The 20,071-nt window shown below is 36.1% G+C and overlaps 1 protein-coding gene across 2 annotated transcripts in view; it reads left to right on the top strand.

The window, feature by feature from the left end:
- The window catches only part of TMTC2 (transmembrane O-mannosyltransferase targeting cadherins 2), a 415,782-nt gene that overhangs the window by 217,382 nt on the left and 178,329 nt on the right, over positions 1-20,071 (top strand). The window contains exons 4-5 of one of the 2 annotated variants that reach the window (XM_054718817.1): positions 12,950-13,064; positions 15,336-15,389. In XM_054718817.1, the coding sequence (XP_054574792.1) occupies positions 12,950-13,064; positions 15,336-15,389 (169 nt within the window). The remainder of the gene's footprint in view (positions 1-12,949; positions 13,065-15,335; positions 15,390-20,071) is intronic. The other variant, XM_008143796.3, reaches the window with a different exon arrangement.

Raw genomic sequence — 20,071 nt, 5'->3', positions numbered from 1 at the left:
TGTTAAACCCCCTTACTATTACTTTGTTACTGTCAATCTCTCCCTTTATGTCCATCAAAATGTGCCTTTTATATTTAGGTGCTCCCTCTTGGGTGCATAAATGTGTATAAGGATTATATCCTCTTGTTGGATTAAGACCTTTATCATTATATTAGTAGCCCTGTGCACGAATCCATGCGCCAGTAGCTCACTGCCACCCTCCAGTAGCTCTCCGCCTGCTGCCCTGCCCTCCTGTAGCTCCTTCTGCCCCCCTGCCCCTCCTCATAACTTGCTGCCCTGCCCTCTCCTGTAGCTCTCCACCGCCTGTGTGTAGCTCACTGCCCCATGCTCCTGCTGATCTGTGATCTGGTTGTTATGCAATCGCTCATTACACTTCACAGTGGAACGACCATTTGCATATTACATCTTTATTATATAGGATAATGTCCTTCTTTGCTCCTTATTGCCTTTGTTTTAAGTCTGTTTTATCTGATATAAGTATTGCTATCCTCGCTATTGTGTTTCCATTTGCATGAAATACCTTTTCCATCCCTTTACTTTCAGTCTGTGTGTCTTCTGATCTGAAGTGGGTCTCTTGTAGACAGCATATATGTAGGTCTTGTGTTTTATTTGTTTGTTTGTTTCTTTTTTAATCTTTTTAGCTACCCTGTGTCTTTAAACCATTTACCATAGGATCATTAAATGATTTATATTTAAAATTATTATCGATAGGTACTTAGTTAATGCCATTTTTTCATTTGTATTTATGTTCCTAATTTTTTCTTTTTATTCTTCTTTAAAAAACTCCCTTTAAAATTTCTTGTAATAATAATTAAAAAAAATAAATTTCTTGTAATACTGGTTTGGTAGTGGTGAATTCCTTTGGCTTTTTGTTGTTTGGGAAGCTCTTTATTTTTGCTTTAATTTTAAATGATGGGTAGATGTCCTGGTTGTCAGTCCTTGCTTTACATCACTTTGAATATTTCATGACATTCCCTTCTGGCCTAAAAAGTTTCTGCTGAGAAATCAGCTGACAGTTTTATGGGAGCTCCCCTGTGGGTAACTATCTGTGCTTTTCTTGCTGTTTTTAAGATTTTGTCTTTAACCTTAGTGATTTTAATTATGATGTCTTGGTTTGTGCCTCTTTGGATTCATATTGTTTGGGACTCTCTGCTTTCTGTCCTTGTGGGTTTTTTTTTTTTTTTTTTTCCTTCTCCGGATTAGTGAAGTTTTTAGTTATTATTTCTTCAAATAGTTTCTCAATCTCTTGCATGCTCTTCCCTCCTTCTGTGATACAGATGCTGTTATGCTTGATGTTCTCCCTCAAGTTCCTTAAGCTATCTCATTTTTCTTAATTCTTTTTTTTTTCTCCTCTGATTGAGTGTTTTCTGTTACCTTGTCTTCCAAATTGCTGATTTGATCCCTGCTGTTGATTCCTTCAAGTGTATTCTTCACCTTAGTTATTGTATTTTTATTTCTTACTGTGTTTTTTTTTACAGTTTCTATACTTTCTTTATGCTTACTTTTTCTTTATGTAAGTTCTCTCTGAGTTTATTTATTCTTCCGTTCAGCTACTCTTCAGATGTTCATACAGGTTGATTGTTCTATACTTGAGTTGTAATTTTGACGTGGTCATGGTAAAAGGTAAGTCCAATTTCCACCTCTGCCATCTTAGGTCCCCCTCACATAGCCTTTCAAGAACCTTTATCTTCTTGTCCAGCAGAAAAAAAGGCAAAGAAAATTAATATCCCCTCTTCTGTTAATAGTCAGCTGAAAGTACAGAAGAAACTACTTTAAAATGATAGTTTCCCAAGATTTGTTCATATGGCAAAGGTGATTGATATTTATTTTTAGAAATTTCATACTTATTTAAAAATAATTTTCTCTTATTAACATGCATAAACATTTTTCTACACATGTAAATATGTTATTCTTTAAATTTGTATTTTTACTGATTATTTACTTCTAATCTCATTTTCTCTGATACTAACTATGCCTTTTCCCTATTAAATACTAGTGCTGAGTTGATAAACTGACTGTCAAAAGTTAATATATAGAAGTTAACAGATTTCAGTGTATTGATCTGAATTTGAGATATATTATATTTGTGTATCAGAAGTAGAAATTTTTATAAAATATAACCATGAAAATGTCCATTATTTTTCTTTTTTTAAAATTGGCTTCTACAGTATTTAATGTTGCCTTGAGCTTTGTTATGATTGGCCCAGATTTACTTGAAAATTAAAAATTTAAAATATGTTTTTATTGGTTTTAGAGCAAGAAGAAAGGAAAAGGAGAGAGAGAAACATGAGTTGTCAAGGTTAATATTATTAACATACTATTGAAATACTAATTAACTTCATTTTTAAATACATTTTTCCCTTATTAGGAATACATTTAATTTCAGGTCTACCTGAAATAGCCAAAGATAGGGAAACGAGAAATAACTGCATATTAAAAAATTATTAAAATTAGAATTATATGTAAGTATTCTGTTATTCTGATGTCATAGTAATCATAATCTTTAAATTATTTCCTCTTTTTTCACTTAAGATTTTAACTACACATGTTTTTTAAACCCACTTACCATTCTTTTTTGTAATAATCTAAGGTCTAATTACTTTAAGAAAAACAAATTCTCAGACTTTTATAAGGGCTCCTGTTTCCCGGGGGTCACATGAAATGACTATTGTCGAATTAGAAAAGCCCAGGCTACAAGCTTTACAAAGAGAAGTATGGGGAAAACACTGTGGTTAAAAAAACAACAGTCACGTTTATCTTAAGTTCCATGGAATTAAGTGGCTCTTTTCCCCCTCCCTTGGCCTTCTTTTTTTCTTTTGCCCCCTCTATTGTGATTAAAAAGTTTAACATAATTAATCTTATGTTTTAAAATATTTATTTAAATTATGCCCTTGGTAATATCATTTTTTGGATGACAAATCTAGGTGTTCCACAGAGTTTAAAAGTAAAAGCTTTGGAACCAGAAAGACATTTTAGCTCTGTTGAGGTTAAGTAATATTAACCTTGACAACCCATGTCTCTCCTTTATCAATGTGTTTCTCTTCCTTTCCTTTCTTCTCTTTATCCTTTTTTTTTTCTCTTTATCAGATTTCAGTGTATTGATCTGAATTTGAGATATATTATATTTGTGTATCAGAAGTAGAAATTTTTATAAAATATAACCATGAAAATGTCCATTATTTTTCTTTTTTTAAAATTGGCTTCTACAGTATTTAATGTTGCCTTGAGCTTTGTTATGATTGGCCCAGATTTACTTGAAAATTAAAAATTTAAAATATGTTTTTATTGGTTTTAGAGTGTCCCTTTTGAGTGTCACTTTTCTGAATCACAGTTTCTTCATCTAATATCAACTGGATGATATTACTTGTTGTGAGGAATAAAATATAAAATATATACACAAAATTAAAAATAGGTCTTTAAACTAAATAGAAATAATTCTTATCAAATACATTAGACACTCCTGACTTTATTTTCTTTTGCAGCTAGTCTGGCCCAGATAACTGGTAAAGTTTCAATTTTTAACCCTTTTTGGTGGTATCATGCTGATTTCAAATAAGTAATTCAAAGTTGGAGGAAACAAAAATTAGTATTTACCAGCTTATTTAATGCAGTTAAATGCTTCAATTTTGTCAAACTTTGCATAGAACTCCAGATTTTGATATAGGAACTAAAGACATATATTAAAATTCTGAGGTGAAAATAAATTAAAGCTGAAGGCAAAAGTGAAAAATGAGAGTCCTTACTGATTTTGACGACTGTGTTCAGTGAACTAGTGAAGTGAAAATGCTGATGTTATAATCCAAAGAAACATAACTGCTTATATAGACCTGAATATTATGTAGTTAAATTTAAAGTAATAAACATTAAGAAAATCATAATTTTAGCTAATTTTTAGGAGCAATGTATGCCAGAATTATAAGAAAATTATTTTAACTTTTCTAATAAATTAATATACATGATACCTTTAAACGTTTTATGTAAATTAAAAAATATTCTTGAAATAAATTGCTCTAAACACCCTACATTGATTTTTGTGAACTATATCAGAGATAAGAAATTGCAGTAGTCATTTTAGAGTAAGTTCGTTTTTGCTCTGTAAACTTGGAACTACTATGTATTTGAATGGAGGTATTTATTGCTGTATATGACATTTCTAGGAGGCACTCACATTTGATTTTCTCTTTAGAACAACTTTAGCAAGATGGGAGTATTTAATTGTTTTTTCTGCCTTTCAAAGAGCATAAAATAAACTGTGGCAGATTTTGGACTCAGTACAAGAGGAGCTTTCTTTGTGAATTAAGGTCAAGTTTCTTAGTAAATGGATACCTTTTGGATACAATTGAGTATCAGTTTGAAGGGCCCTTGAGATATAAGAATTACTACTGGTTCTTCCCTTTCTGATTTTTTAACAGAAAAATTTAGTTTTACTTTTGAAAGTAAAGTAACTTCACAGATCAGATTTTCTAAAGCTTTTCCAGCAATATGTAGTAGTGTCAGTTTGCCTTCCGTTCAAGTTATAATCATATATGCTTAATCTTAGGAAATCATGTTAGACAAGTCATGTACTTGTTAAACTATGCTTATTACATCTCTGTCATGCGTAAGGCATCTTCAGGACACTTAGAAAATCGTAATGAAGTTCCTTAAGTCTCCAGCATCTTTGAGCAGCATCCATTTGTTTACACAGGTACAGGATGTTCTACTTCCAGTGAGTTAACTGCAAATGGGATATACTTAAAGTTAAATTCCCAAAGAGATGTAAAATAGTTAATATATTATTTGGTATGGAAAATATATTATGTAAAAATTGGGACCAGCTAGTTTAATTTTACCCTTAGCAGTTCAGAGGGGATGACCTTTTTGGATGATTTATTTTATTTTCATATTGTACTTTAGTCCCTCAATTAGATATGTAAAAATCCTATATAATAAAAGGCTAATATGCAAATAGACCAAACGGTGGAACAACTGAACAACCAGTCACTATGACGTGCGCTGACCACCAGGGGGCGCGTGCAGAACATGGCGGGCATAGGCAGCAGGTGGCAGAGTGAGGAACATGGTGGGTATCGGCTGTGGCGGGATGGTGGAGCAGGTGAATGAGGGTGCCAGGTCGCTGTCATTGGGGCGAGCCTCTGGTGGTTACTGAAAATTCTTTGTCCTGTGCACCACGGTCCTGCCTGGCGCTCGCACTTGCTGCTGGCATCGGCCTCACTTACCCCCGCACCTGGTGCTGGAGCCACCGCTTGCACCCGCTGCCAGTGCCCGGTGCTGGTCCTGATCGCTCGGTCCTGTCAGGGGGTGCGAGTGGTGGTTGCTGGCCCCGATTGCCCCTGAGGGCTTCTCCACCTCCCCCTGCTCCTGAGGGGCTATCGGGGCAGCAGCTGCCACTCGCACCCGCTGACTGCATGGAGCGATTGGGCCAGCACCAGCAGTGGGTGCAAGCAGGGCTGGCGCTGTCAGCATGTGGGAGCAGTGGTGGTGGGAGCAGGGCTGCCAGCAGACAGGAGACTTGGGGCCAAGGGGGGAGGGGCCAGGTGGGGCACAGAAGATGGGCCAAGACCCGCCCCTGTGCCCGCCACAGCCTCACAGCCCACAGTTCCTTTCAAGGTGCACGAATCCATGCACTGGGCCCCTAGTATTATTATAATACACTATTCTACTTTGTATTCAAGTGCAATATTGAAAGCGTGAGATAGCCTTACCTCTAAGTAGATTCCAATGCCTAGAAACATCTGGATCTTCCTGGTCATTAGCTTTGCTACTAAATGAGTTAACCTCAGTTTTCTCATCAAAGTTTTAATTAGGTTAAGTAAATTCTGGACTCTGTCAAGCAAATAGTAAGTTTTTTTAATTTTTTAAAAAATTCTTTATTGATTAAGGCAGTGATGGCGAACCTATGACATGCATGTCAGCACTGACACGCGAAGCCATTTCTGATTACACGCGGCCAATTTCTGATGACACGTGGCCGCTGAGGCGGCCGCATGCCGAGGATGAAACATTTGCTGCTCCTGAGGATGAAACATTTGCGAAATAATGTTTTTTCCTCAAAGTGACACACTACCCGAGTTATGCTCAGTTTTTTGGCGAAGTTTGACACACCAAGCTCAAAAGGTTGCCCATCACTGGATTAAGGTATTGCTTACTAGTATGTGTCCTTATCTCCTATTGTCCCCCCACCCACCCTCTGCTCATGCCTTCACCCCCCTAGTGTCTGAGTCCATTGGTTATGCTTTTTTTTTTTTTTTTTTAATATATATTTTATTGATTTTTTTACAGAGAGGAAGGGAGAGTTAGAAACATCAATGAGAGAGAAACATCGATCAGCCACCTCCTGCACACCCCCCACCGGGGATGTGCCCGCAACCAAGGCACATGCCCTTGACCGGAATCGAACCCGGGTCCCCTGAGTCTACAGGCCGACGCTCTATCCACTGAGCCAAACCGGTTTCGGCAATTGGTTATGCTTTTATGTGTGCATACAAGTCCTTTGGTTGATCTCTCCCCTTTTCCTCCACCCTCCCCTGCCTTCCCTCTGAGGTTTGACGGTCTAATAGATGCTTCTCTGTCTCTGGATCTGTTTTTGTTCATCAGTTTATGTTGTTCATTATATTCCACAAATGAGTGAGATCATGTGATATTTAACTTTCTCTGACTGACTTATTTCGCTTAGCATAATGCTCTCCAGGTCCATCCATGCTGTTGCAAATGGTAGGAGTTCCTTCCTTTTTACAGCAGCATAGTATTCTATTGTGTAGATGTACCACAGTTTTTAATCCACTCATCTGCTGATGGGCACTTAGGCTGTTTCCAAATCTTGGGTATTGTAAATTGTGCTGCTATGAACATAGGAGTGCATATATCCTTTCTGATTGGTGTTTCTAGTTTCTTGGGATATATTCCTAGAAGTGGGATCATGGGTCAAATGGGAATTCCAGCAAATAGTAAGTTTTAAGTAAGTGAAAACACCATTATGATTTTTAATATATATATATATATATATATATATATATATATATATATATATATATATATATCCTCTATGTGTTCTCCTAGGTGAGAATTTCTCTGGGAATGGGATTGCTGGTCAGGGTTTGTCCTTGACTTATATATATATACGAATGTTAATTACCTACTCTTGTCCCTTCTTTTCCTTTTCTTTAATGCCACTTAGATTTATAGTGCTTCAAGGAAAAGCCATGAGATTGGACAGCAGGCCCCTCTACCCCATATAAAAGCAATTTCTTATAATGTTAATTTTGTAAAACAACAGAAATAAAATGAGTGCTCTAAATATTTTGAAACACTATTGGGAAAAACTGATAAAAGTTATTCTGATATTTTAGAATAAACTAATTACATATTTTTGAACTTCAGATAAGTGATTTATTATATTATCTCCTGAGTTTCAAGTGTGAATTGAATTCATCTGTCCACACTTGTCTACTGAAATACAGACTTTAAAAGCATGGGTACTATTTTTGGGCTTCATCAGAATTTCTTGGAAGAATACTAGTATTTGAGGATTTTATTTCAATAAAACTGTACTTTTAAAAATCACCACGAGTTGAACACCTAAATAAAATAATGGACCTAAAAATGTTAAACATGTAAATGACATTACATGTTAATGAAAATACAAGATCTTTTAAGTTCTGTTGGTCCAAAGTATAATTACCAAGTGAAAATTTGAAGATAATCCCAAACATCTGTTTTGAATTGTTTTGGTACAAGAAAAAGTTTAGTGAATGTTAAAACCCTTTATTCCTTAAGTAGGGTATAGGATGACTCCATCTCTATTTAAAAGAACGTGGGTGTGACTTTCATTTTTCGTTTCTCCCTTCCCCTTGAACCCAGCTGCAGAGTGTTAGTTTAATTTTCTTCTTTGGCTCGTGGCATGTTTTCAGGATGATCCCTGCAAGCTTCCTCTCCTTGATTCATATATTTATTTGCTTTTATCTCTATGGCTAAGTTCATCTTCCCTTTGTACCATAGGCAGCTCCTTTAATGTACTTAATTTGCACCCTTCAATTTATGATATACTCTTGTAAATTATGTGGTGATATTTTGGGTGCAAATGAAATGTTAATATTTATAACTGGTGCTGTGACACGGAATGCATTCAATATTTTGTCACTTTGTAGGCTTCTTAAGGTCCGTTCATGTTGCAGTGTTTGCATGGAATTTGTTGCTGCATAGTAATCCATAAAGTCTGTGTCCCACATAGTACTCCCAGGGTAGACAATCGGTTACTTTAGTATCAAGCAAAACTAAGATTAAACACCCTCTACGTGTTCTCCTAGGTGACAATTTCTCTGGGAATGGGATTGCTGGTCAGGGTTTGTCCTTGATTTATGAATGACATCTGTTGAGTTGACGGAGTATTGTCAGATGGTGTGACAAATGGCTGGCCCGGGCTGCACTGCCACCAGCTCTGCACAGGGTCCTTCCCCCACTCGTGCTTATATTTATCCAACTTTCTATTTGTTGCCACACTGAGTAGAAATTATATTTTGTTATAATTTGCATTTCTCTGAGTTGCTAATAAATTTGAGTATTAGTTAAAGTGCTTGGTATTTATTTTGTCTTTCCTCTATAGGTTAACTCCATAGGTTAATTATGTACACATGAAATCATCATATTAGCCTACTTAAGATGTACATTTTGTATTCCACATTAATATACTTTTCTTTAAACTGGAATATATCTGCATTAAGCTAGATTTTAAATGATTTCTCAGTTCAACAATGATTTTTACTTTTGTTTTATTATTGAAACATGATAAATGAACAGCTTTCATGAGAAGAATTACTATTTGTTTGCTGATGGGATTGTTATTAGCTCATATGGTTTAGGATACTTTTGTATTTTTTGTATTAATCTTTAGGTTAGCATTGAGTTTTGGTAGCACTGATGCAAAAATCAGTCACCTTTAAATTTGAAAATTTTGAAATGGCGATGGCAGTTTTTATGTCAGAAATGTGTGTGACAGTTTTAGGCTTTGTTTTGGCAGCTCTTACTTTAAAAACCTAAAATATGTTTTTACAAACACTGTATTGAAGAACAATTATCTAAGGAAGAGGGAATTTTTAAATGGGATTATTTTCATACTTGAGTGTGATGAAATCCTTAATGTCAGTGCGCTATATCTAATGACCACCTTCCTGTGGTACGGAAGGTGCCTTACTTCTTACGCTGTGGGACCAGTGTACCCGGGAGACCCTGCGGTGTGTCATTACATATCCTGCAGTAGGAACTGGACTTGGGCTGGGTGCTTTAGGAGAAGTTGTAAGGAATGAGGGGTGTCCTTTAGACTTGATGCTGAGACCATTCTATGACTGGATAAATAAATTATTTATAGCAAGCGAGGATGTTTGATATTTTGTAGATTGTTATACAGTGACTCTTTTCCCTTTCTTTTAATAAAATTATAAAGTAGTCTTGCTTTTTCTTATTTATCATGGTCTCAGAGTAATCTGACCTCAAGCTGGTGTTCTATCAGATTGTGTATGTTTCTCCCTCCCTCCACCCCAACCTGTTCCCTTCTTCCCCTCTTCCTCCTCCTCTCCCTCCTTCTCTTCCTCTCTTATCCAGAGGTAATTAAAATCGTTTAAAAATATATGCTGAATTGCAGAATTTTACTTCCCCCACCCCCACCCCAGTCACCCAGGGTAGTGACTTAATTATAAAGATGTGAGAGATTGTGAGAGATTTCATTTGGATAAAAAACAAGAAAGTTAGCTTTACCTTGTAGCTTTGCCACATGCCCTTGACCGGAATAAAACCCGGGACCCTTAGGTCCACAGGCTGATGCTCTATCCACCGAGCCAAACTGGCTAGGGCTTAATTTCTTAATTGTATTCTCACTTGGAAATAGCCCTCTCCCTCTGCTGCCTGTCGCGGTAGAAGCCACCCTCCTCCTGCCCGCTTCATTCACTGCAGTTACCTTTGGTCTCTGTTCATTCTGCTCTTCCCTTGCAGTGAGTGATCTTTTCAAATACATTAAGACAAATCACCAAACTCTCTGCAACTTCTCCCCCACCCGTTGCAAGTAAAGTAACCCTCAGACTTACTATGGCTTAGCAGACCCCGAAGGACTCCTGCTTGCCTCTGTGACTTCATCATGGCTTTTCATCTTGCCACTACTCAACTGGCTGGCCTTTTTTGTTCTTGGGAATAATCAAATGCACTCTTGCTTTATATCCTTTACTCTAACGATTCCCCTTATCTGGAATCATCAGTCTTTGCAAGTCTGGCTCCTTATCCTTTATTCCTTAGAGATCAAACCTATTTCCATATTTGTAAGTTATCTCTATCTAAATTAGCTTCATGTACTCTGTCTTTGTTTTATATTATTTGTAGCACTTATCATTTGTTCGTTCATTCATTCATTCGTTCGTTCGTTCTATTGTGTGGTCCTCCCTTTCCCATCTCACTTCACTCCCCACTTCACACATAAGCTCTGAGTGGGTGGGAACTTGCATGTCTGTACATTTCTAAGTGTGCAGCCCCTAAGGAAGTACCTGCCACAAAAGAGGGGATTAACAAAGATCAGTTTAGTAAATGAATATACTTATGAATGAGTAAATGAACAAGCAACCGAATGAGTGAACATATATTCTATACATATGTCTGTTGACTATTAACAAGAGGAATGCTTGTTAGTTTATTATTTAATTGAGGTATAGCTATCTGAAAAAAAGTCAATCTGTTTTTCTGGATATACGCCTTAAAATATAATGTTCTTTTGAGCATGGTCTAGGACTATGGTTTAGATGGTATAGCACCATAATGATGTTTTCCTGGTGCTTAAAATAACATTTGGATGCATTTCTCTGGAGTGATTCTAATGTAAATATGTTTTCATTTGTAAATGTCACAATCAAATCAGAACTTTGGGAGAGGTGAGGTGGGTTGAAAAATAGCCTGGGTGTTAGAAGTTTCCACAGAGTCATACTTCATTAATTTGGAGGTGAGGGCCTATGTATAAAATACACATGGTGTTATGCCTAATAAGTTTGAAAATAATTATAATTTATTTTACTATTTGTTTTCCCTACTTTGCATTTCTTGTTGTTGCATTTAGTGTTCGAATTTAAATTACCTCTTTTATATTTCAACTTAAGGACTCCATTTCTATAGACATAATATCAAGGCCTAGTGCATCGTGTGTGAATGTTGTTTTGCAGTGGAAGATGAACTGTGGTATTAAAATGTTAGGTGGAGGGGGGAAAACAGCCAGCCTTGGTTTGGAATCCCTCCTGTAATTAATACTCCAGTATTAACTTGTCCTTGAGTCTGTTTCCTCATCCACAGAGTGGGCATAATATTTGTGTTCAGGACTGTGTTGAGAATTCAGCTGATGTATTTAAGTTTGTGGCATGGTGCATGAAGCATTATTAGGTCTGGACAATCATTAAGTTCAGTCCTTTTTCTCTTTTTTCCGTCAGCAACAAAAGGAGGTATTTGATTTTCCAAATACAAGATTATTATTCTGTGTAGATAATATAAGTGCATAAAGTGTATAACATCTGACATTTTTTCTATAATCAATGCTTGACACTGTAATTTGCAAAGAGCATCAACCACAACATCAGTGTTAATAGTAAATGTTTGTTGTTCGCCATGTGTCAGACACTGTCTTAAACAGCCTACATATATTACTAACTTTTTTAAAATATATTTTTATTGATTTCAGAGAGGAAGGAAGAGGGATAGAGAGAAACATTGATGATGAGAGAGAATCACTGATCAGCTGCCTCCTGCACACCCCACACTGGGGATCAAGCCTGCAACCCAGGCCTGTGCCCTGACCAGGAATTGAACCATGACCTCCTGGTTCATAGGTCAATGCTCATCCACTGAGCCACGCTGGCTAACTAATTTATTAATATCACAAAGCCCACGAGACACTAATTCCCATTTTACAGATGAGTAAACTGAGACACAGACTGTTAAATTATAGGGCACATAGATACACCTGGGCTTGCAAGATTCTATACTTTCTTATGCATTAAAAAAATGATACTTAAAAACTGCTTTCATTCTTCAGGTAGACTCAGTAATTACCCAAATATATCTTGACACATAAACTTTCCCATCCCCATTTTCTAGCTGTGAGGGACTCTAGTTTTAGGACTTAACATCCATCTTTCTTTGTGCGAAGGGAGGAAGACAAGAGAAACATCCCAGTTTGAGAGCTAGTTCTACTTGAGAGTCAGGCCATATGGGCAGCTGTTGATAAAAGAATTATGACTTTTATTCTTTTTAATGTTGAGAAATCATGATTATTTGAAGTGAAAAACAAAGGGCACACAAAATATAGATTCTTTTAATATGATTATATGTGGAAGTACTGGGATACTGCTTTTCACACAAATGTGTTTGTTAGCAGGAAGGTTATAAAAGAACTTTATTATACTTAACTGTTTTACGAAGCATGTTTTACTGATATGTCCCAGTGCCCATTAAGCCTCTTTATAGCTTTGATCTTGTTTAGTTTTCCTGCTTTTCATTCCCAGTTCTTCTATGTCATTTATCAGTTTTTAAATATTTGAATGAGATCTTGTTTATTTTAAGGTGATTTCTTACCGTTTCTGGCTCAGTAAGCATACAGTTATTTCAGGCCATGAAGACCCCTACTGAAATTTGAAAAACCATGAAGTCTTTGTAGGTGATCTTAAGATAACATTGTTCTTGGCCTTATGATGAACTGTATATGTGTATCAGCTTTGAGACATAATAATTACTTTAAATTTTTTTAGGCTTTGGTTGCATTTAATCTTCTGGTTTGATGAAATGTTAGAGTATAAAGGAAATAAATTTTCCATCTTAAAAATGTTTTATGAAGCTTTTCTCTCCCCGTGGTACTTCCTGATGGCCTGATACTATGTCACGTATAATTGGATTGATACTCAGCCTGAATACTTCTTTCTCTTCTTGGCAGCATGGGGTAACCTTGGAAATGTTCTGAAGAGTCAGAGCAAAATTTCCGAAGCTGAAAGCGCCTATAGAAATGCTTTGTACTACCGTAGCAACATGGCTGACATGCTTTATAATTTGTGAGTATGCAATGCTTTTTTTGCTTTGGTTCATCTTTGAAACCTGCGGCTAGAGGGACTATTGATTTAACTGCTGGAGATGGAGATGATGACTGTTTTTCTGAAATAGTCTTTTCATTAATCATACCTCAGAGACTAGTAGGTAGATGGTATTTGTGACTTCTTTGTTATGGGCCACCTCACTGATATTCATGTGTATTGATGTGACACTGCTGAAGTACTGTGCCATGTAACAAAAATTGGTTTAAATGCTTTTAAATTTTTTAAAAGTTTGTTTCATTAATACTTAGATGGGTTCATAAAATAAACTTGCTATGTTTGATAATTTATATAATTGATATCTTGACTATTAGTAATAATCGATTTTGTCCTCTATTAAAAAATTGCTTCCAAGTATATGTAGAACATGTATTAGTGACTAAGATAATGGCTCTTCTTTTATTTGTCCCCTCTCCAATGGTACTAATAATTAGTTTGGGATAATTGGATAATTTAGAATATTTGTGTACAGTGGATTAGAAAAATCCCTAGGGGAAAAATTGGTTTTGTTCTTTAAATAAAAAGTCCCTAGGGGTACAGTGAGATGTGAGTGGATAAATGCAAATTAACCCAAATCCCCTTTCTGGCCTCTTATATTTATGACACTCTTTTGTTTATAAGTAATAGAAACATAGTCTAAACTTGCTTAAACGCAGAAGAGATTTTATTAACTCCCATAACTGAAAATTCCTGGCGTTAACTAGATGTGGCACAGTTAGATCCAACTGCTTTATTATGTTGTAAGGATTTGTCGTCATTTTGTGGCTCTGGTTCCTCTGGGTTCGCTTCATTCTCTGTGGAACTCTGTCTACTAGTATATCCATGGGGAAGGTGATTCTGATACTGTTATGTGTATGGCATCCTAACTCCTCAGTCTCAGAAGCAATTGTCTTGATGTCTCTATTAATCTTGCAAAGAAGATCTTGCTATATCTTCCTGGGATTATGTGTCCTTTCTTGGATGAAACACTGGGCAGTGTGGCAGGGGCTGTAAGATACCACTGTTGACAGTGCCACCAAAATTGGAGTGGACTGGAGTAGAGTGGAGTGGAGGGGAGTGGAGGGGAGGGAGTGGAGTGGAGGGGAGGGGAGTGGAGTGGAGTGGAGTGGAGTGGAAGGGTGGAGTAGAGGGGAGTGGAGTGGAGGGGAGTGGAGTGGAGGGGAGGGGAGGAGAGGGGAGTGGAGTGGAGTGGAAGGGTGGAGTAGAGGGGAGGAGATGGAGTATCAATTCCCTGCTGGAAGGGACCAGGCAGAATAAGATGTCTACTGCTGTGACTAATGAATGCTATATAATATTGACAATATCAAAGTTATCTGTCTGCTCTGATGTTTAGTCTGTGTTTATGCCCTGGTTGCATCTAAGTATTTGTACTTCTAAATCTAAAAACACAGATAAAAAGGTAAAATAAAAGTTAACAGGAAAAAAGATTTAGATTTTTAACATCAAGCCGACAGGGTGAGCTCAGTTTGATTTCCTGTTTATATATTTACCTTGTTTTTGCTTTGCTTTTTATCTTGATCGTTGAAAGGATTGCATATGTCCCTTTTTTCCCCTGCTAGCCGGTCCCTCCACCCCCACCCCAGGCCTTCACCACCCTTGTATCTGTGTCCATGGGTTATGCATATACTGGTATGCATACAAGTTCTTTGCATTTACCTTGTTTTTAACTTCCCAGACCTTCACACTGGGGTCTCAGTCTCATGTCCTGTGGTTTAAAGGTCAGCGTGTGTTGTATGTTGACCTGCACAGATTTAATTTTTTCTTTTTTTACCTGGAAGGCTTTCAGATGGAGCACATCCTTTCCAGCTTGCACAACCCCTGATGCTCTCTGCTGTGTTTCATGCTCACCAAATAGATCACCATCCTTTTCCCTGAAATAATTTAGTTTACATTGTTGTTGTTTTTTTTACTGGAATAAATGTATCTTGATATTCCTACAAAGTCTTTTCCCACATCTCCTCCATCTAAATATTGTGATGTTACTATATTATTGGTTAATAGAATCTTTATTTCACGAAAAAAAACCTTATCAGCTTGATAAATTTACACAAATGTTCCTCTTTTTTATTTTTTTTTGTATATGAAAGTAATGTTGTCAAAGGGGCCTCTTGCCTTGCAATATGGGATGAGAGTTTTCTTATGGTGTTCATTTTTCATACATTTTGGGGGAGAAAATAAGCTGAACAATTAGCATCTCTGTTTTGATCGTATTTTTCTCTCTTTTATCCACAGTTCTCTAACTCTTGTGGATACCTGTTGGGCAAAAGTTGAAAGAAAAAAGGAAATGTAACTATCTAGGCTTATTCTTTTCTGAGAAGAGAAATTTATTTTATTTGATAAATTCAATTTACATGTAATCTAAAAGTTGCATGTTTAAAACTCCACTATCTAGATACATATATAAACTATGAAAGTATATGTATATACCTTACCAAACCCTAATGAAAAAATCCTTGTTGGAGAAATGATTGTTAACAAATAACACGATCAAGGTTTTGTTTTTTCCCCCCACTAAATGTAGGAAAATCAGCTATGTCATAAATGCCATAGATAGCTCCATAATATTTTTACTAATATGACAGGGTTGTTGTTTTTTTTAAACTACATTTAACTTTTAACTCAAAGGGAATGGCTTAAATTCCAACAAGAAGTGTTGGCAATGATTTCAACATCTTAGATTATATAACCCAAGTCATTGACAGAAATCTGATATTCAATAATTATATTTCAGAATAGGGAATTTTTCAATGGTTTTTAAAATCAAATATCAATAAAATGCACCAAGATAGGTCTTTTACAACCCATAATATCCTATATAATAAAGAGGTAATATTCAAATTGACCCTCACATCCTTGCACAAGATGGCCGCCCCCATGTGGTCAAAGATAGCTGTCCCCATTTGGTCAAAGATGGCCACCACAAGATGGCCCGCAGGGGAGGGTAGTTGTGGGCAATCAGGCCAGCAGGGGAGGTCAGTTAGGGGCAACCAGGCCAGCAGGGGAGGGCAGTTGGGGGTGACAAGGCCAGCAGGGGAGGGTGGTTGTGGGCAATCAGGCCAGTAGAGGAGGGCATTTGGGGGGAACCAGACCTGCAGGGGAGGGCAGTTGGGGGGACCAGGCCTGCAGGGGAGGGTAGTTGGGGATGACCAGGCTGGCAGGGGAGGACAGTTGGGGGTTACTGGGCCAGCAGGGGAGGGCAGTTGGGGTGATCGGGCCAGCAGGGGAGCAGTTAGGCATCCATCAGGCTGGCAGGGGAGTGGTTAGGGGGAGATCAGGCTGGCAGGCAGGTGAGCGGTTGGGAGCCAGCAGTCCCAGTTTGTGAGAGGGATGTCTGACTGCCAGTTTAGGGATTGGGCCTAAACCGGCAGTTGGACATCCCCCGAGGGGTCCCAGATTGGAGAGGGCGCAGGCTGGGCTGAGGGACACCCCCCCACCCGCCCCAAATGCATGAATTTTGTGCACCGGGCCTCTAGTTATAAATAGATGGTATCATATTTAGGAACAAACTTTTTCTTTTCTATTTATTTACATAGGTAGGAAGTTTTCTCAAAGATAGTTTAGAGAATATTTGGGAAAAACTTTTCTTTTCAGAAGTATATGCTATTTTTAATACATAATGCTCTCTAATTTATAGAAATTGCTCCTTGTTCTATTTTAAATCCTGAAAGAAAATGAATTTGCTTTGCTCAATCTTATCAGTAAGTAAACTTAACCTGATAATGCTCCTTTGTGGTAATAGCAGGTTTTAATTACTTTTCATATCATCAGTTATAGTTATGTCTCTTAAAAATGCTTTATGACCAAAGCCTGAAATGAATGAATATGTATTAGTTGCATGAAATACTCATTCACTGATGAATTTTAAAAGCTTTTGGAAATTATACACTTCTATTAAATCCTGTACTTTTAATCAGTAACCTAGATTTTTTAAAACTAATTCAATGTTCATAAAGCTACTGCTTTGTAAATTATTAAAATTTTTCATATTGTTAGAAATTTTTACTAGGAAGATACATATGATTATGTAACTGCACAAAATGGATCCAGAGGTATGGAACAGATTGATCAATCTCAAGGGAAGAGGGGCGGTGGGAAGAGATTAACAAAAGAATTTATATGCATATATGCATAACCCATGGACACAGACAATAGTGCAATGAAGGCCTGCGGAAGGGGCAGGAGCAGGGTGAAGGTGGTCAGTGAGGGGAAAAGGGACTTCTGTAATAATTTCAACAATCAAGATAAATTAGAAAAAACCCAACAAGCAATCATTACTAAAGGGGGGTACAACAACATTGACCTGCCACAGGATGATTCTAGGAGGTCAGAGAGAATCCTAAATTAGTCCCTGTATATTGAATTTTATGTTTAAATGAAAAAAATAAAAATAAGACTAGCACATTTAAAAGCACATCTAAATATTGTTCTATGTCAGGATAGATAAATGATTTGAAAAATTATTAAGTAAATAATAGTATAAATGAAATTTGGTTATATCTGAAGTTGGGCAACCTTGCTTGATAATATCTTCAAACTTTGAGGACAGTTTTTTTTTCAGGATTAATATCAAGTTATATAGGAGCGGTGCATATAAATGGTTACATATCTTTTAAATAAATGAATGGGATAATATTAATTATTTTTTCTTGATAGCAGTTAGTTGAATTATTTGCATATACCAAGCACTCTTCTTAATTCTTTACAAATGTTATCACAGATTGTCTTTAAATGAAGCCTACAATATGAGTAAAATGAAACTCAGAGGCAATTTCTCTAAGTCACACAAAGAGTAGAGGAGCTGGAATTTGAACTTAAGAGATTTTAACTCTACATCCATAAAATCACATTTCTATAGAATAAACAAAGGGTGTGAGAAAAAACCCTCAATGTATATCTTTCAAATTCAGAAAAAAACATTAATTCAAATAACCTTTACAGGTAGAATATTTGAAATTAAATCTAATAGAGAATGTAAATTAATTTTTATGTCAGTTGCTGTGTTTACTGAACTCATGCTGTATAATTTTGTTAGAAAGATCATCAGTGGGTTTGTACAACTGAGGTAAGAGTTGCTTTTAAGAAGAAATTGCATCAAAAAGCCTTTTTAAATGTCTGAATTATTCCTGGCCGGTGTGGCTGAGTTTGTTGGTCATCGTCCGTGCACCATAAGGTTGCAGGTTCCATTTGTGGTCAGGCCAAATGCCCAGGTTGCAGGCTCAAATCCTGATCGGGGGAATGCAGGAAGCAGCCTATCAATGTTTTGCTCTCACATCGATGTTTCTCTCTCCCTCTCTCTTCCTCATTCCCTAAAATTCAATTTTTAAAAATAGTTCTTAAAAAAATAAATTCATTAATTATAAACTATTGATATCACTTCAATCCATGCTTATAGATAATAGTCATATAATGTGAAATTTAAAGTAGTACTTACTTCTACTCTTAATAGCAATAGATATAGTACCCTCAATGCACAGTCTTATATTCAGCCTTCTAATCAATTGCCCAATTTATTGAAATGCAATACTTTACATGACTAAGTTTTTTAAAGACCTGGTACAATAGATCTGCATTATGATGCTCGTTTTTATTTTCAAGTATAGAAAATGTTCAGAAACTAAAGCAGATGGACCATTGCTCAGTGATTTACACTGTTAAATTTCACAAATACATAGTCAGCTTTCAACCTTGTAACTACACCACTCACTGACATCTGAAATAGAATTGATTTCTAGGCTGAAAAATACTCAACTGATGTTCTTTCATTATTGTTATAGATTTGTCCCAGACACTCTGTTCCAAATGATATTTAAATAATAATCCAATAGAACATTAAATATTTCATTAGGGATTAGATTTTTACAATGCAGGTAATAAGTACAGGGTTGGGTAAAAATAGGTTTACAGTTGTTCATAAGGAAAGTAATACAATAATTAATAAATAATAATTCAGAAATAAACTCTGTTTCATATACTCACACCTAACTGTAAACCTACTTTTGCTACACTTTGTATAATGTGGTTTAATCAGTTTCTGATTATCTTACATAACAGAGCAGATAATTTTTGTGGATAATAGAGATTTTGCCACTTTAAGCTAGTTGCCTTTCCTATGTTAAAAGAATCTAAGTAATTATCCAATCTGAGAAGCTAGGAAAGGAACAATAAAATAAACCAATAAATTTAAAGGAAATAAAAAGAAAGAGAATATTAATAAAGTAGAATATAATAGCTTGTTCTTTAAAAGATGAATAATTTCTGTCAGTAGTAATATGGAATAAGATATAAAATCTCAGCATTGAAAATCAGAAAAGGGCTACAACTAGATATATGGAAAGTTAAAATAACAAAATATAATTAAATATATGAAAGTCTTAGATATATGAAATCTGTAGATTAATGCTTTTTTGGGAAAATAGAAATGGCCAACATTGGCACAAGAAGAGGTAGGCATCTGAATTTTAAAAAAAAAATCAGAAAATTTTGAAAACCACATTAAAGAATCTTTTACACTAGGAACCAAGTTAGGGATTTCATGATTTCTGTCAAATCTTTGATGAAATGGTATTTCTTGCACATAGTTGCACTTTTCATTTATTTTTGTGTAGCTAGATAATGCTGATAGCAAAAGGTCTGATTAGATTTAACACCAAAAACAAAAAGAGAATAACAACTCCCCAACATCCCCTCCCTCCAGAAAACCCAAAACAAAACAAAAAGCAAACAAGCAAGAACAAAATAACAGGACCAGGACAGGCCAATTATACTTATTAATGTAACTGTTGACATGTCTTAAATTTAGTGTAGTGGATGCAGCAGCATATTAAAGATTAAAACACCACTATCAGATGGCATTTATTTTTAGATTTATGGTATTCAATATTATCATTCAGTTACTCTATTCTTTTAATTTAAAAAGTCAGAAGAGGAAAAGTATATGATCATCTCTAGAAATGCCATGAAGCCTTTTG

Source organism: Eptesicus fuscus, chromosome 7 (genome assembly GCF_027574615.1).
Source record: "Eptesicus fuscus isolate TK198812 chromosome 7, DD_ASM_mEF_20220401, whole genome shotgun sequence".
NCBI lineage: Eukaryota > Metazoa > Chordata > Mammalia > Chiroptera > Vespertilionidae > Eptesicus > Eptesicus fuscus.
The sequence above is the reverse complement of the archived record's forward strand: the minus strand, read 5'-3'. Positions and strand labels throughout refer to the sequence as shown.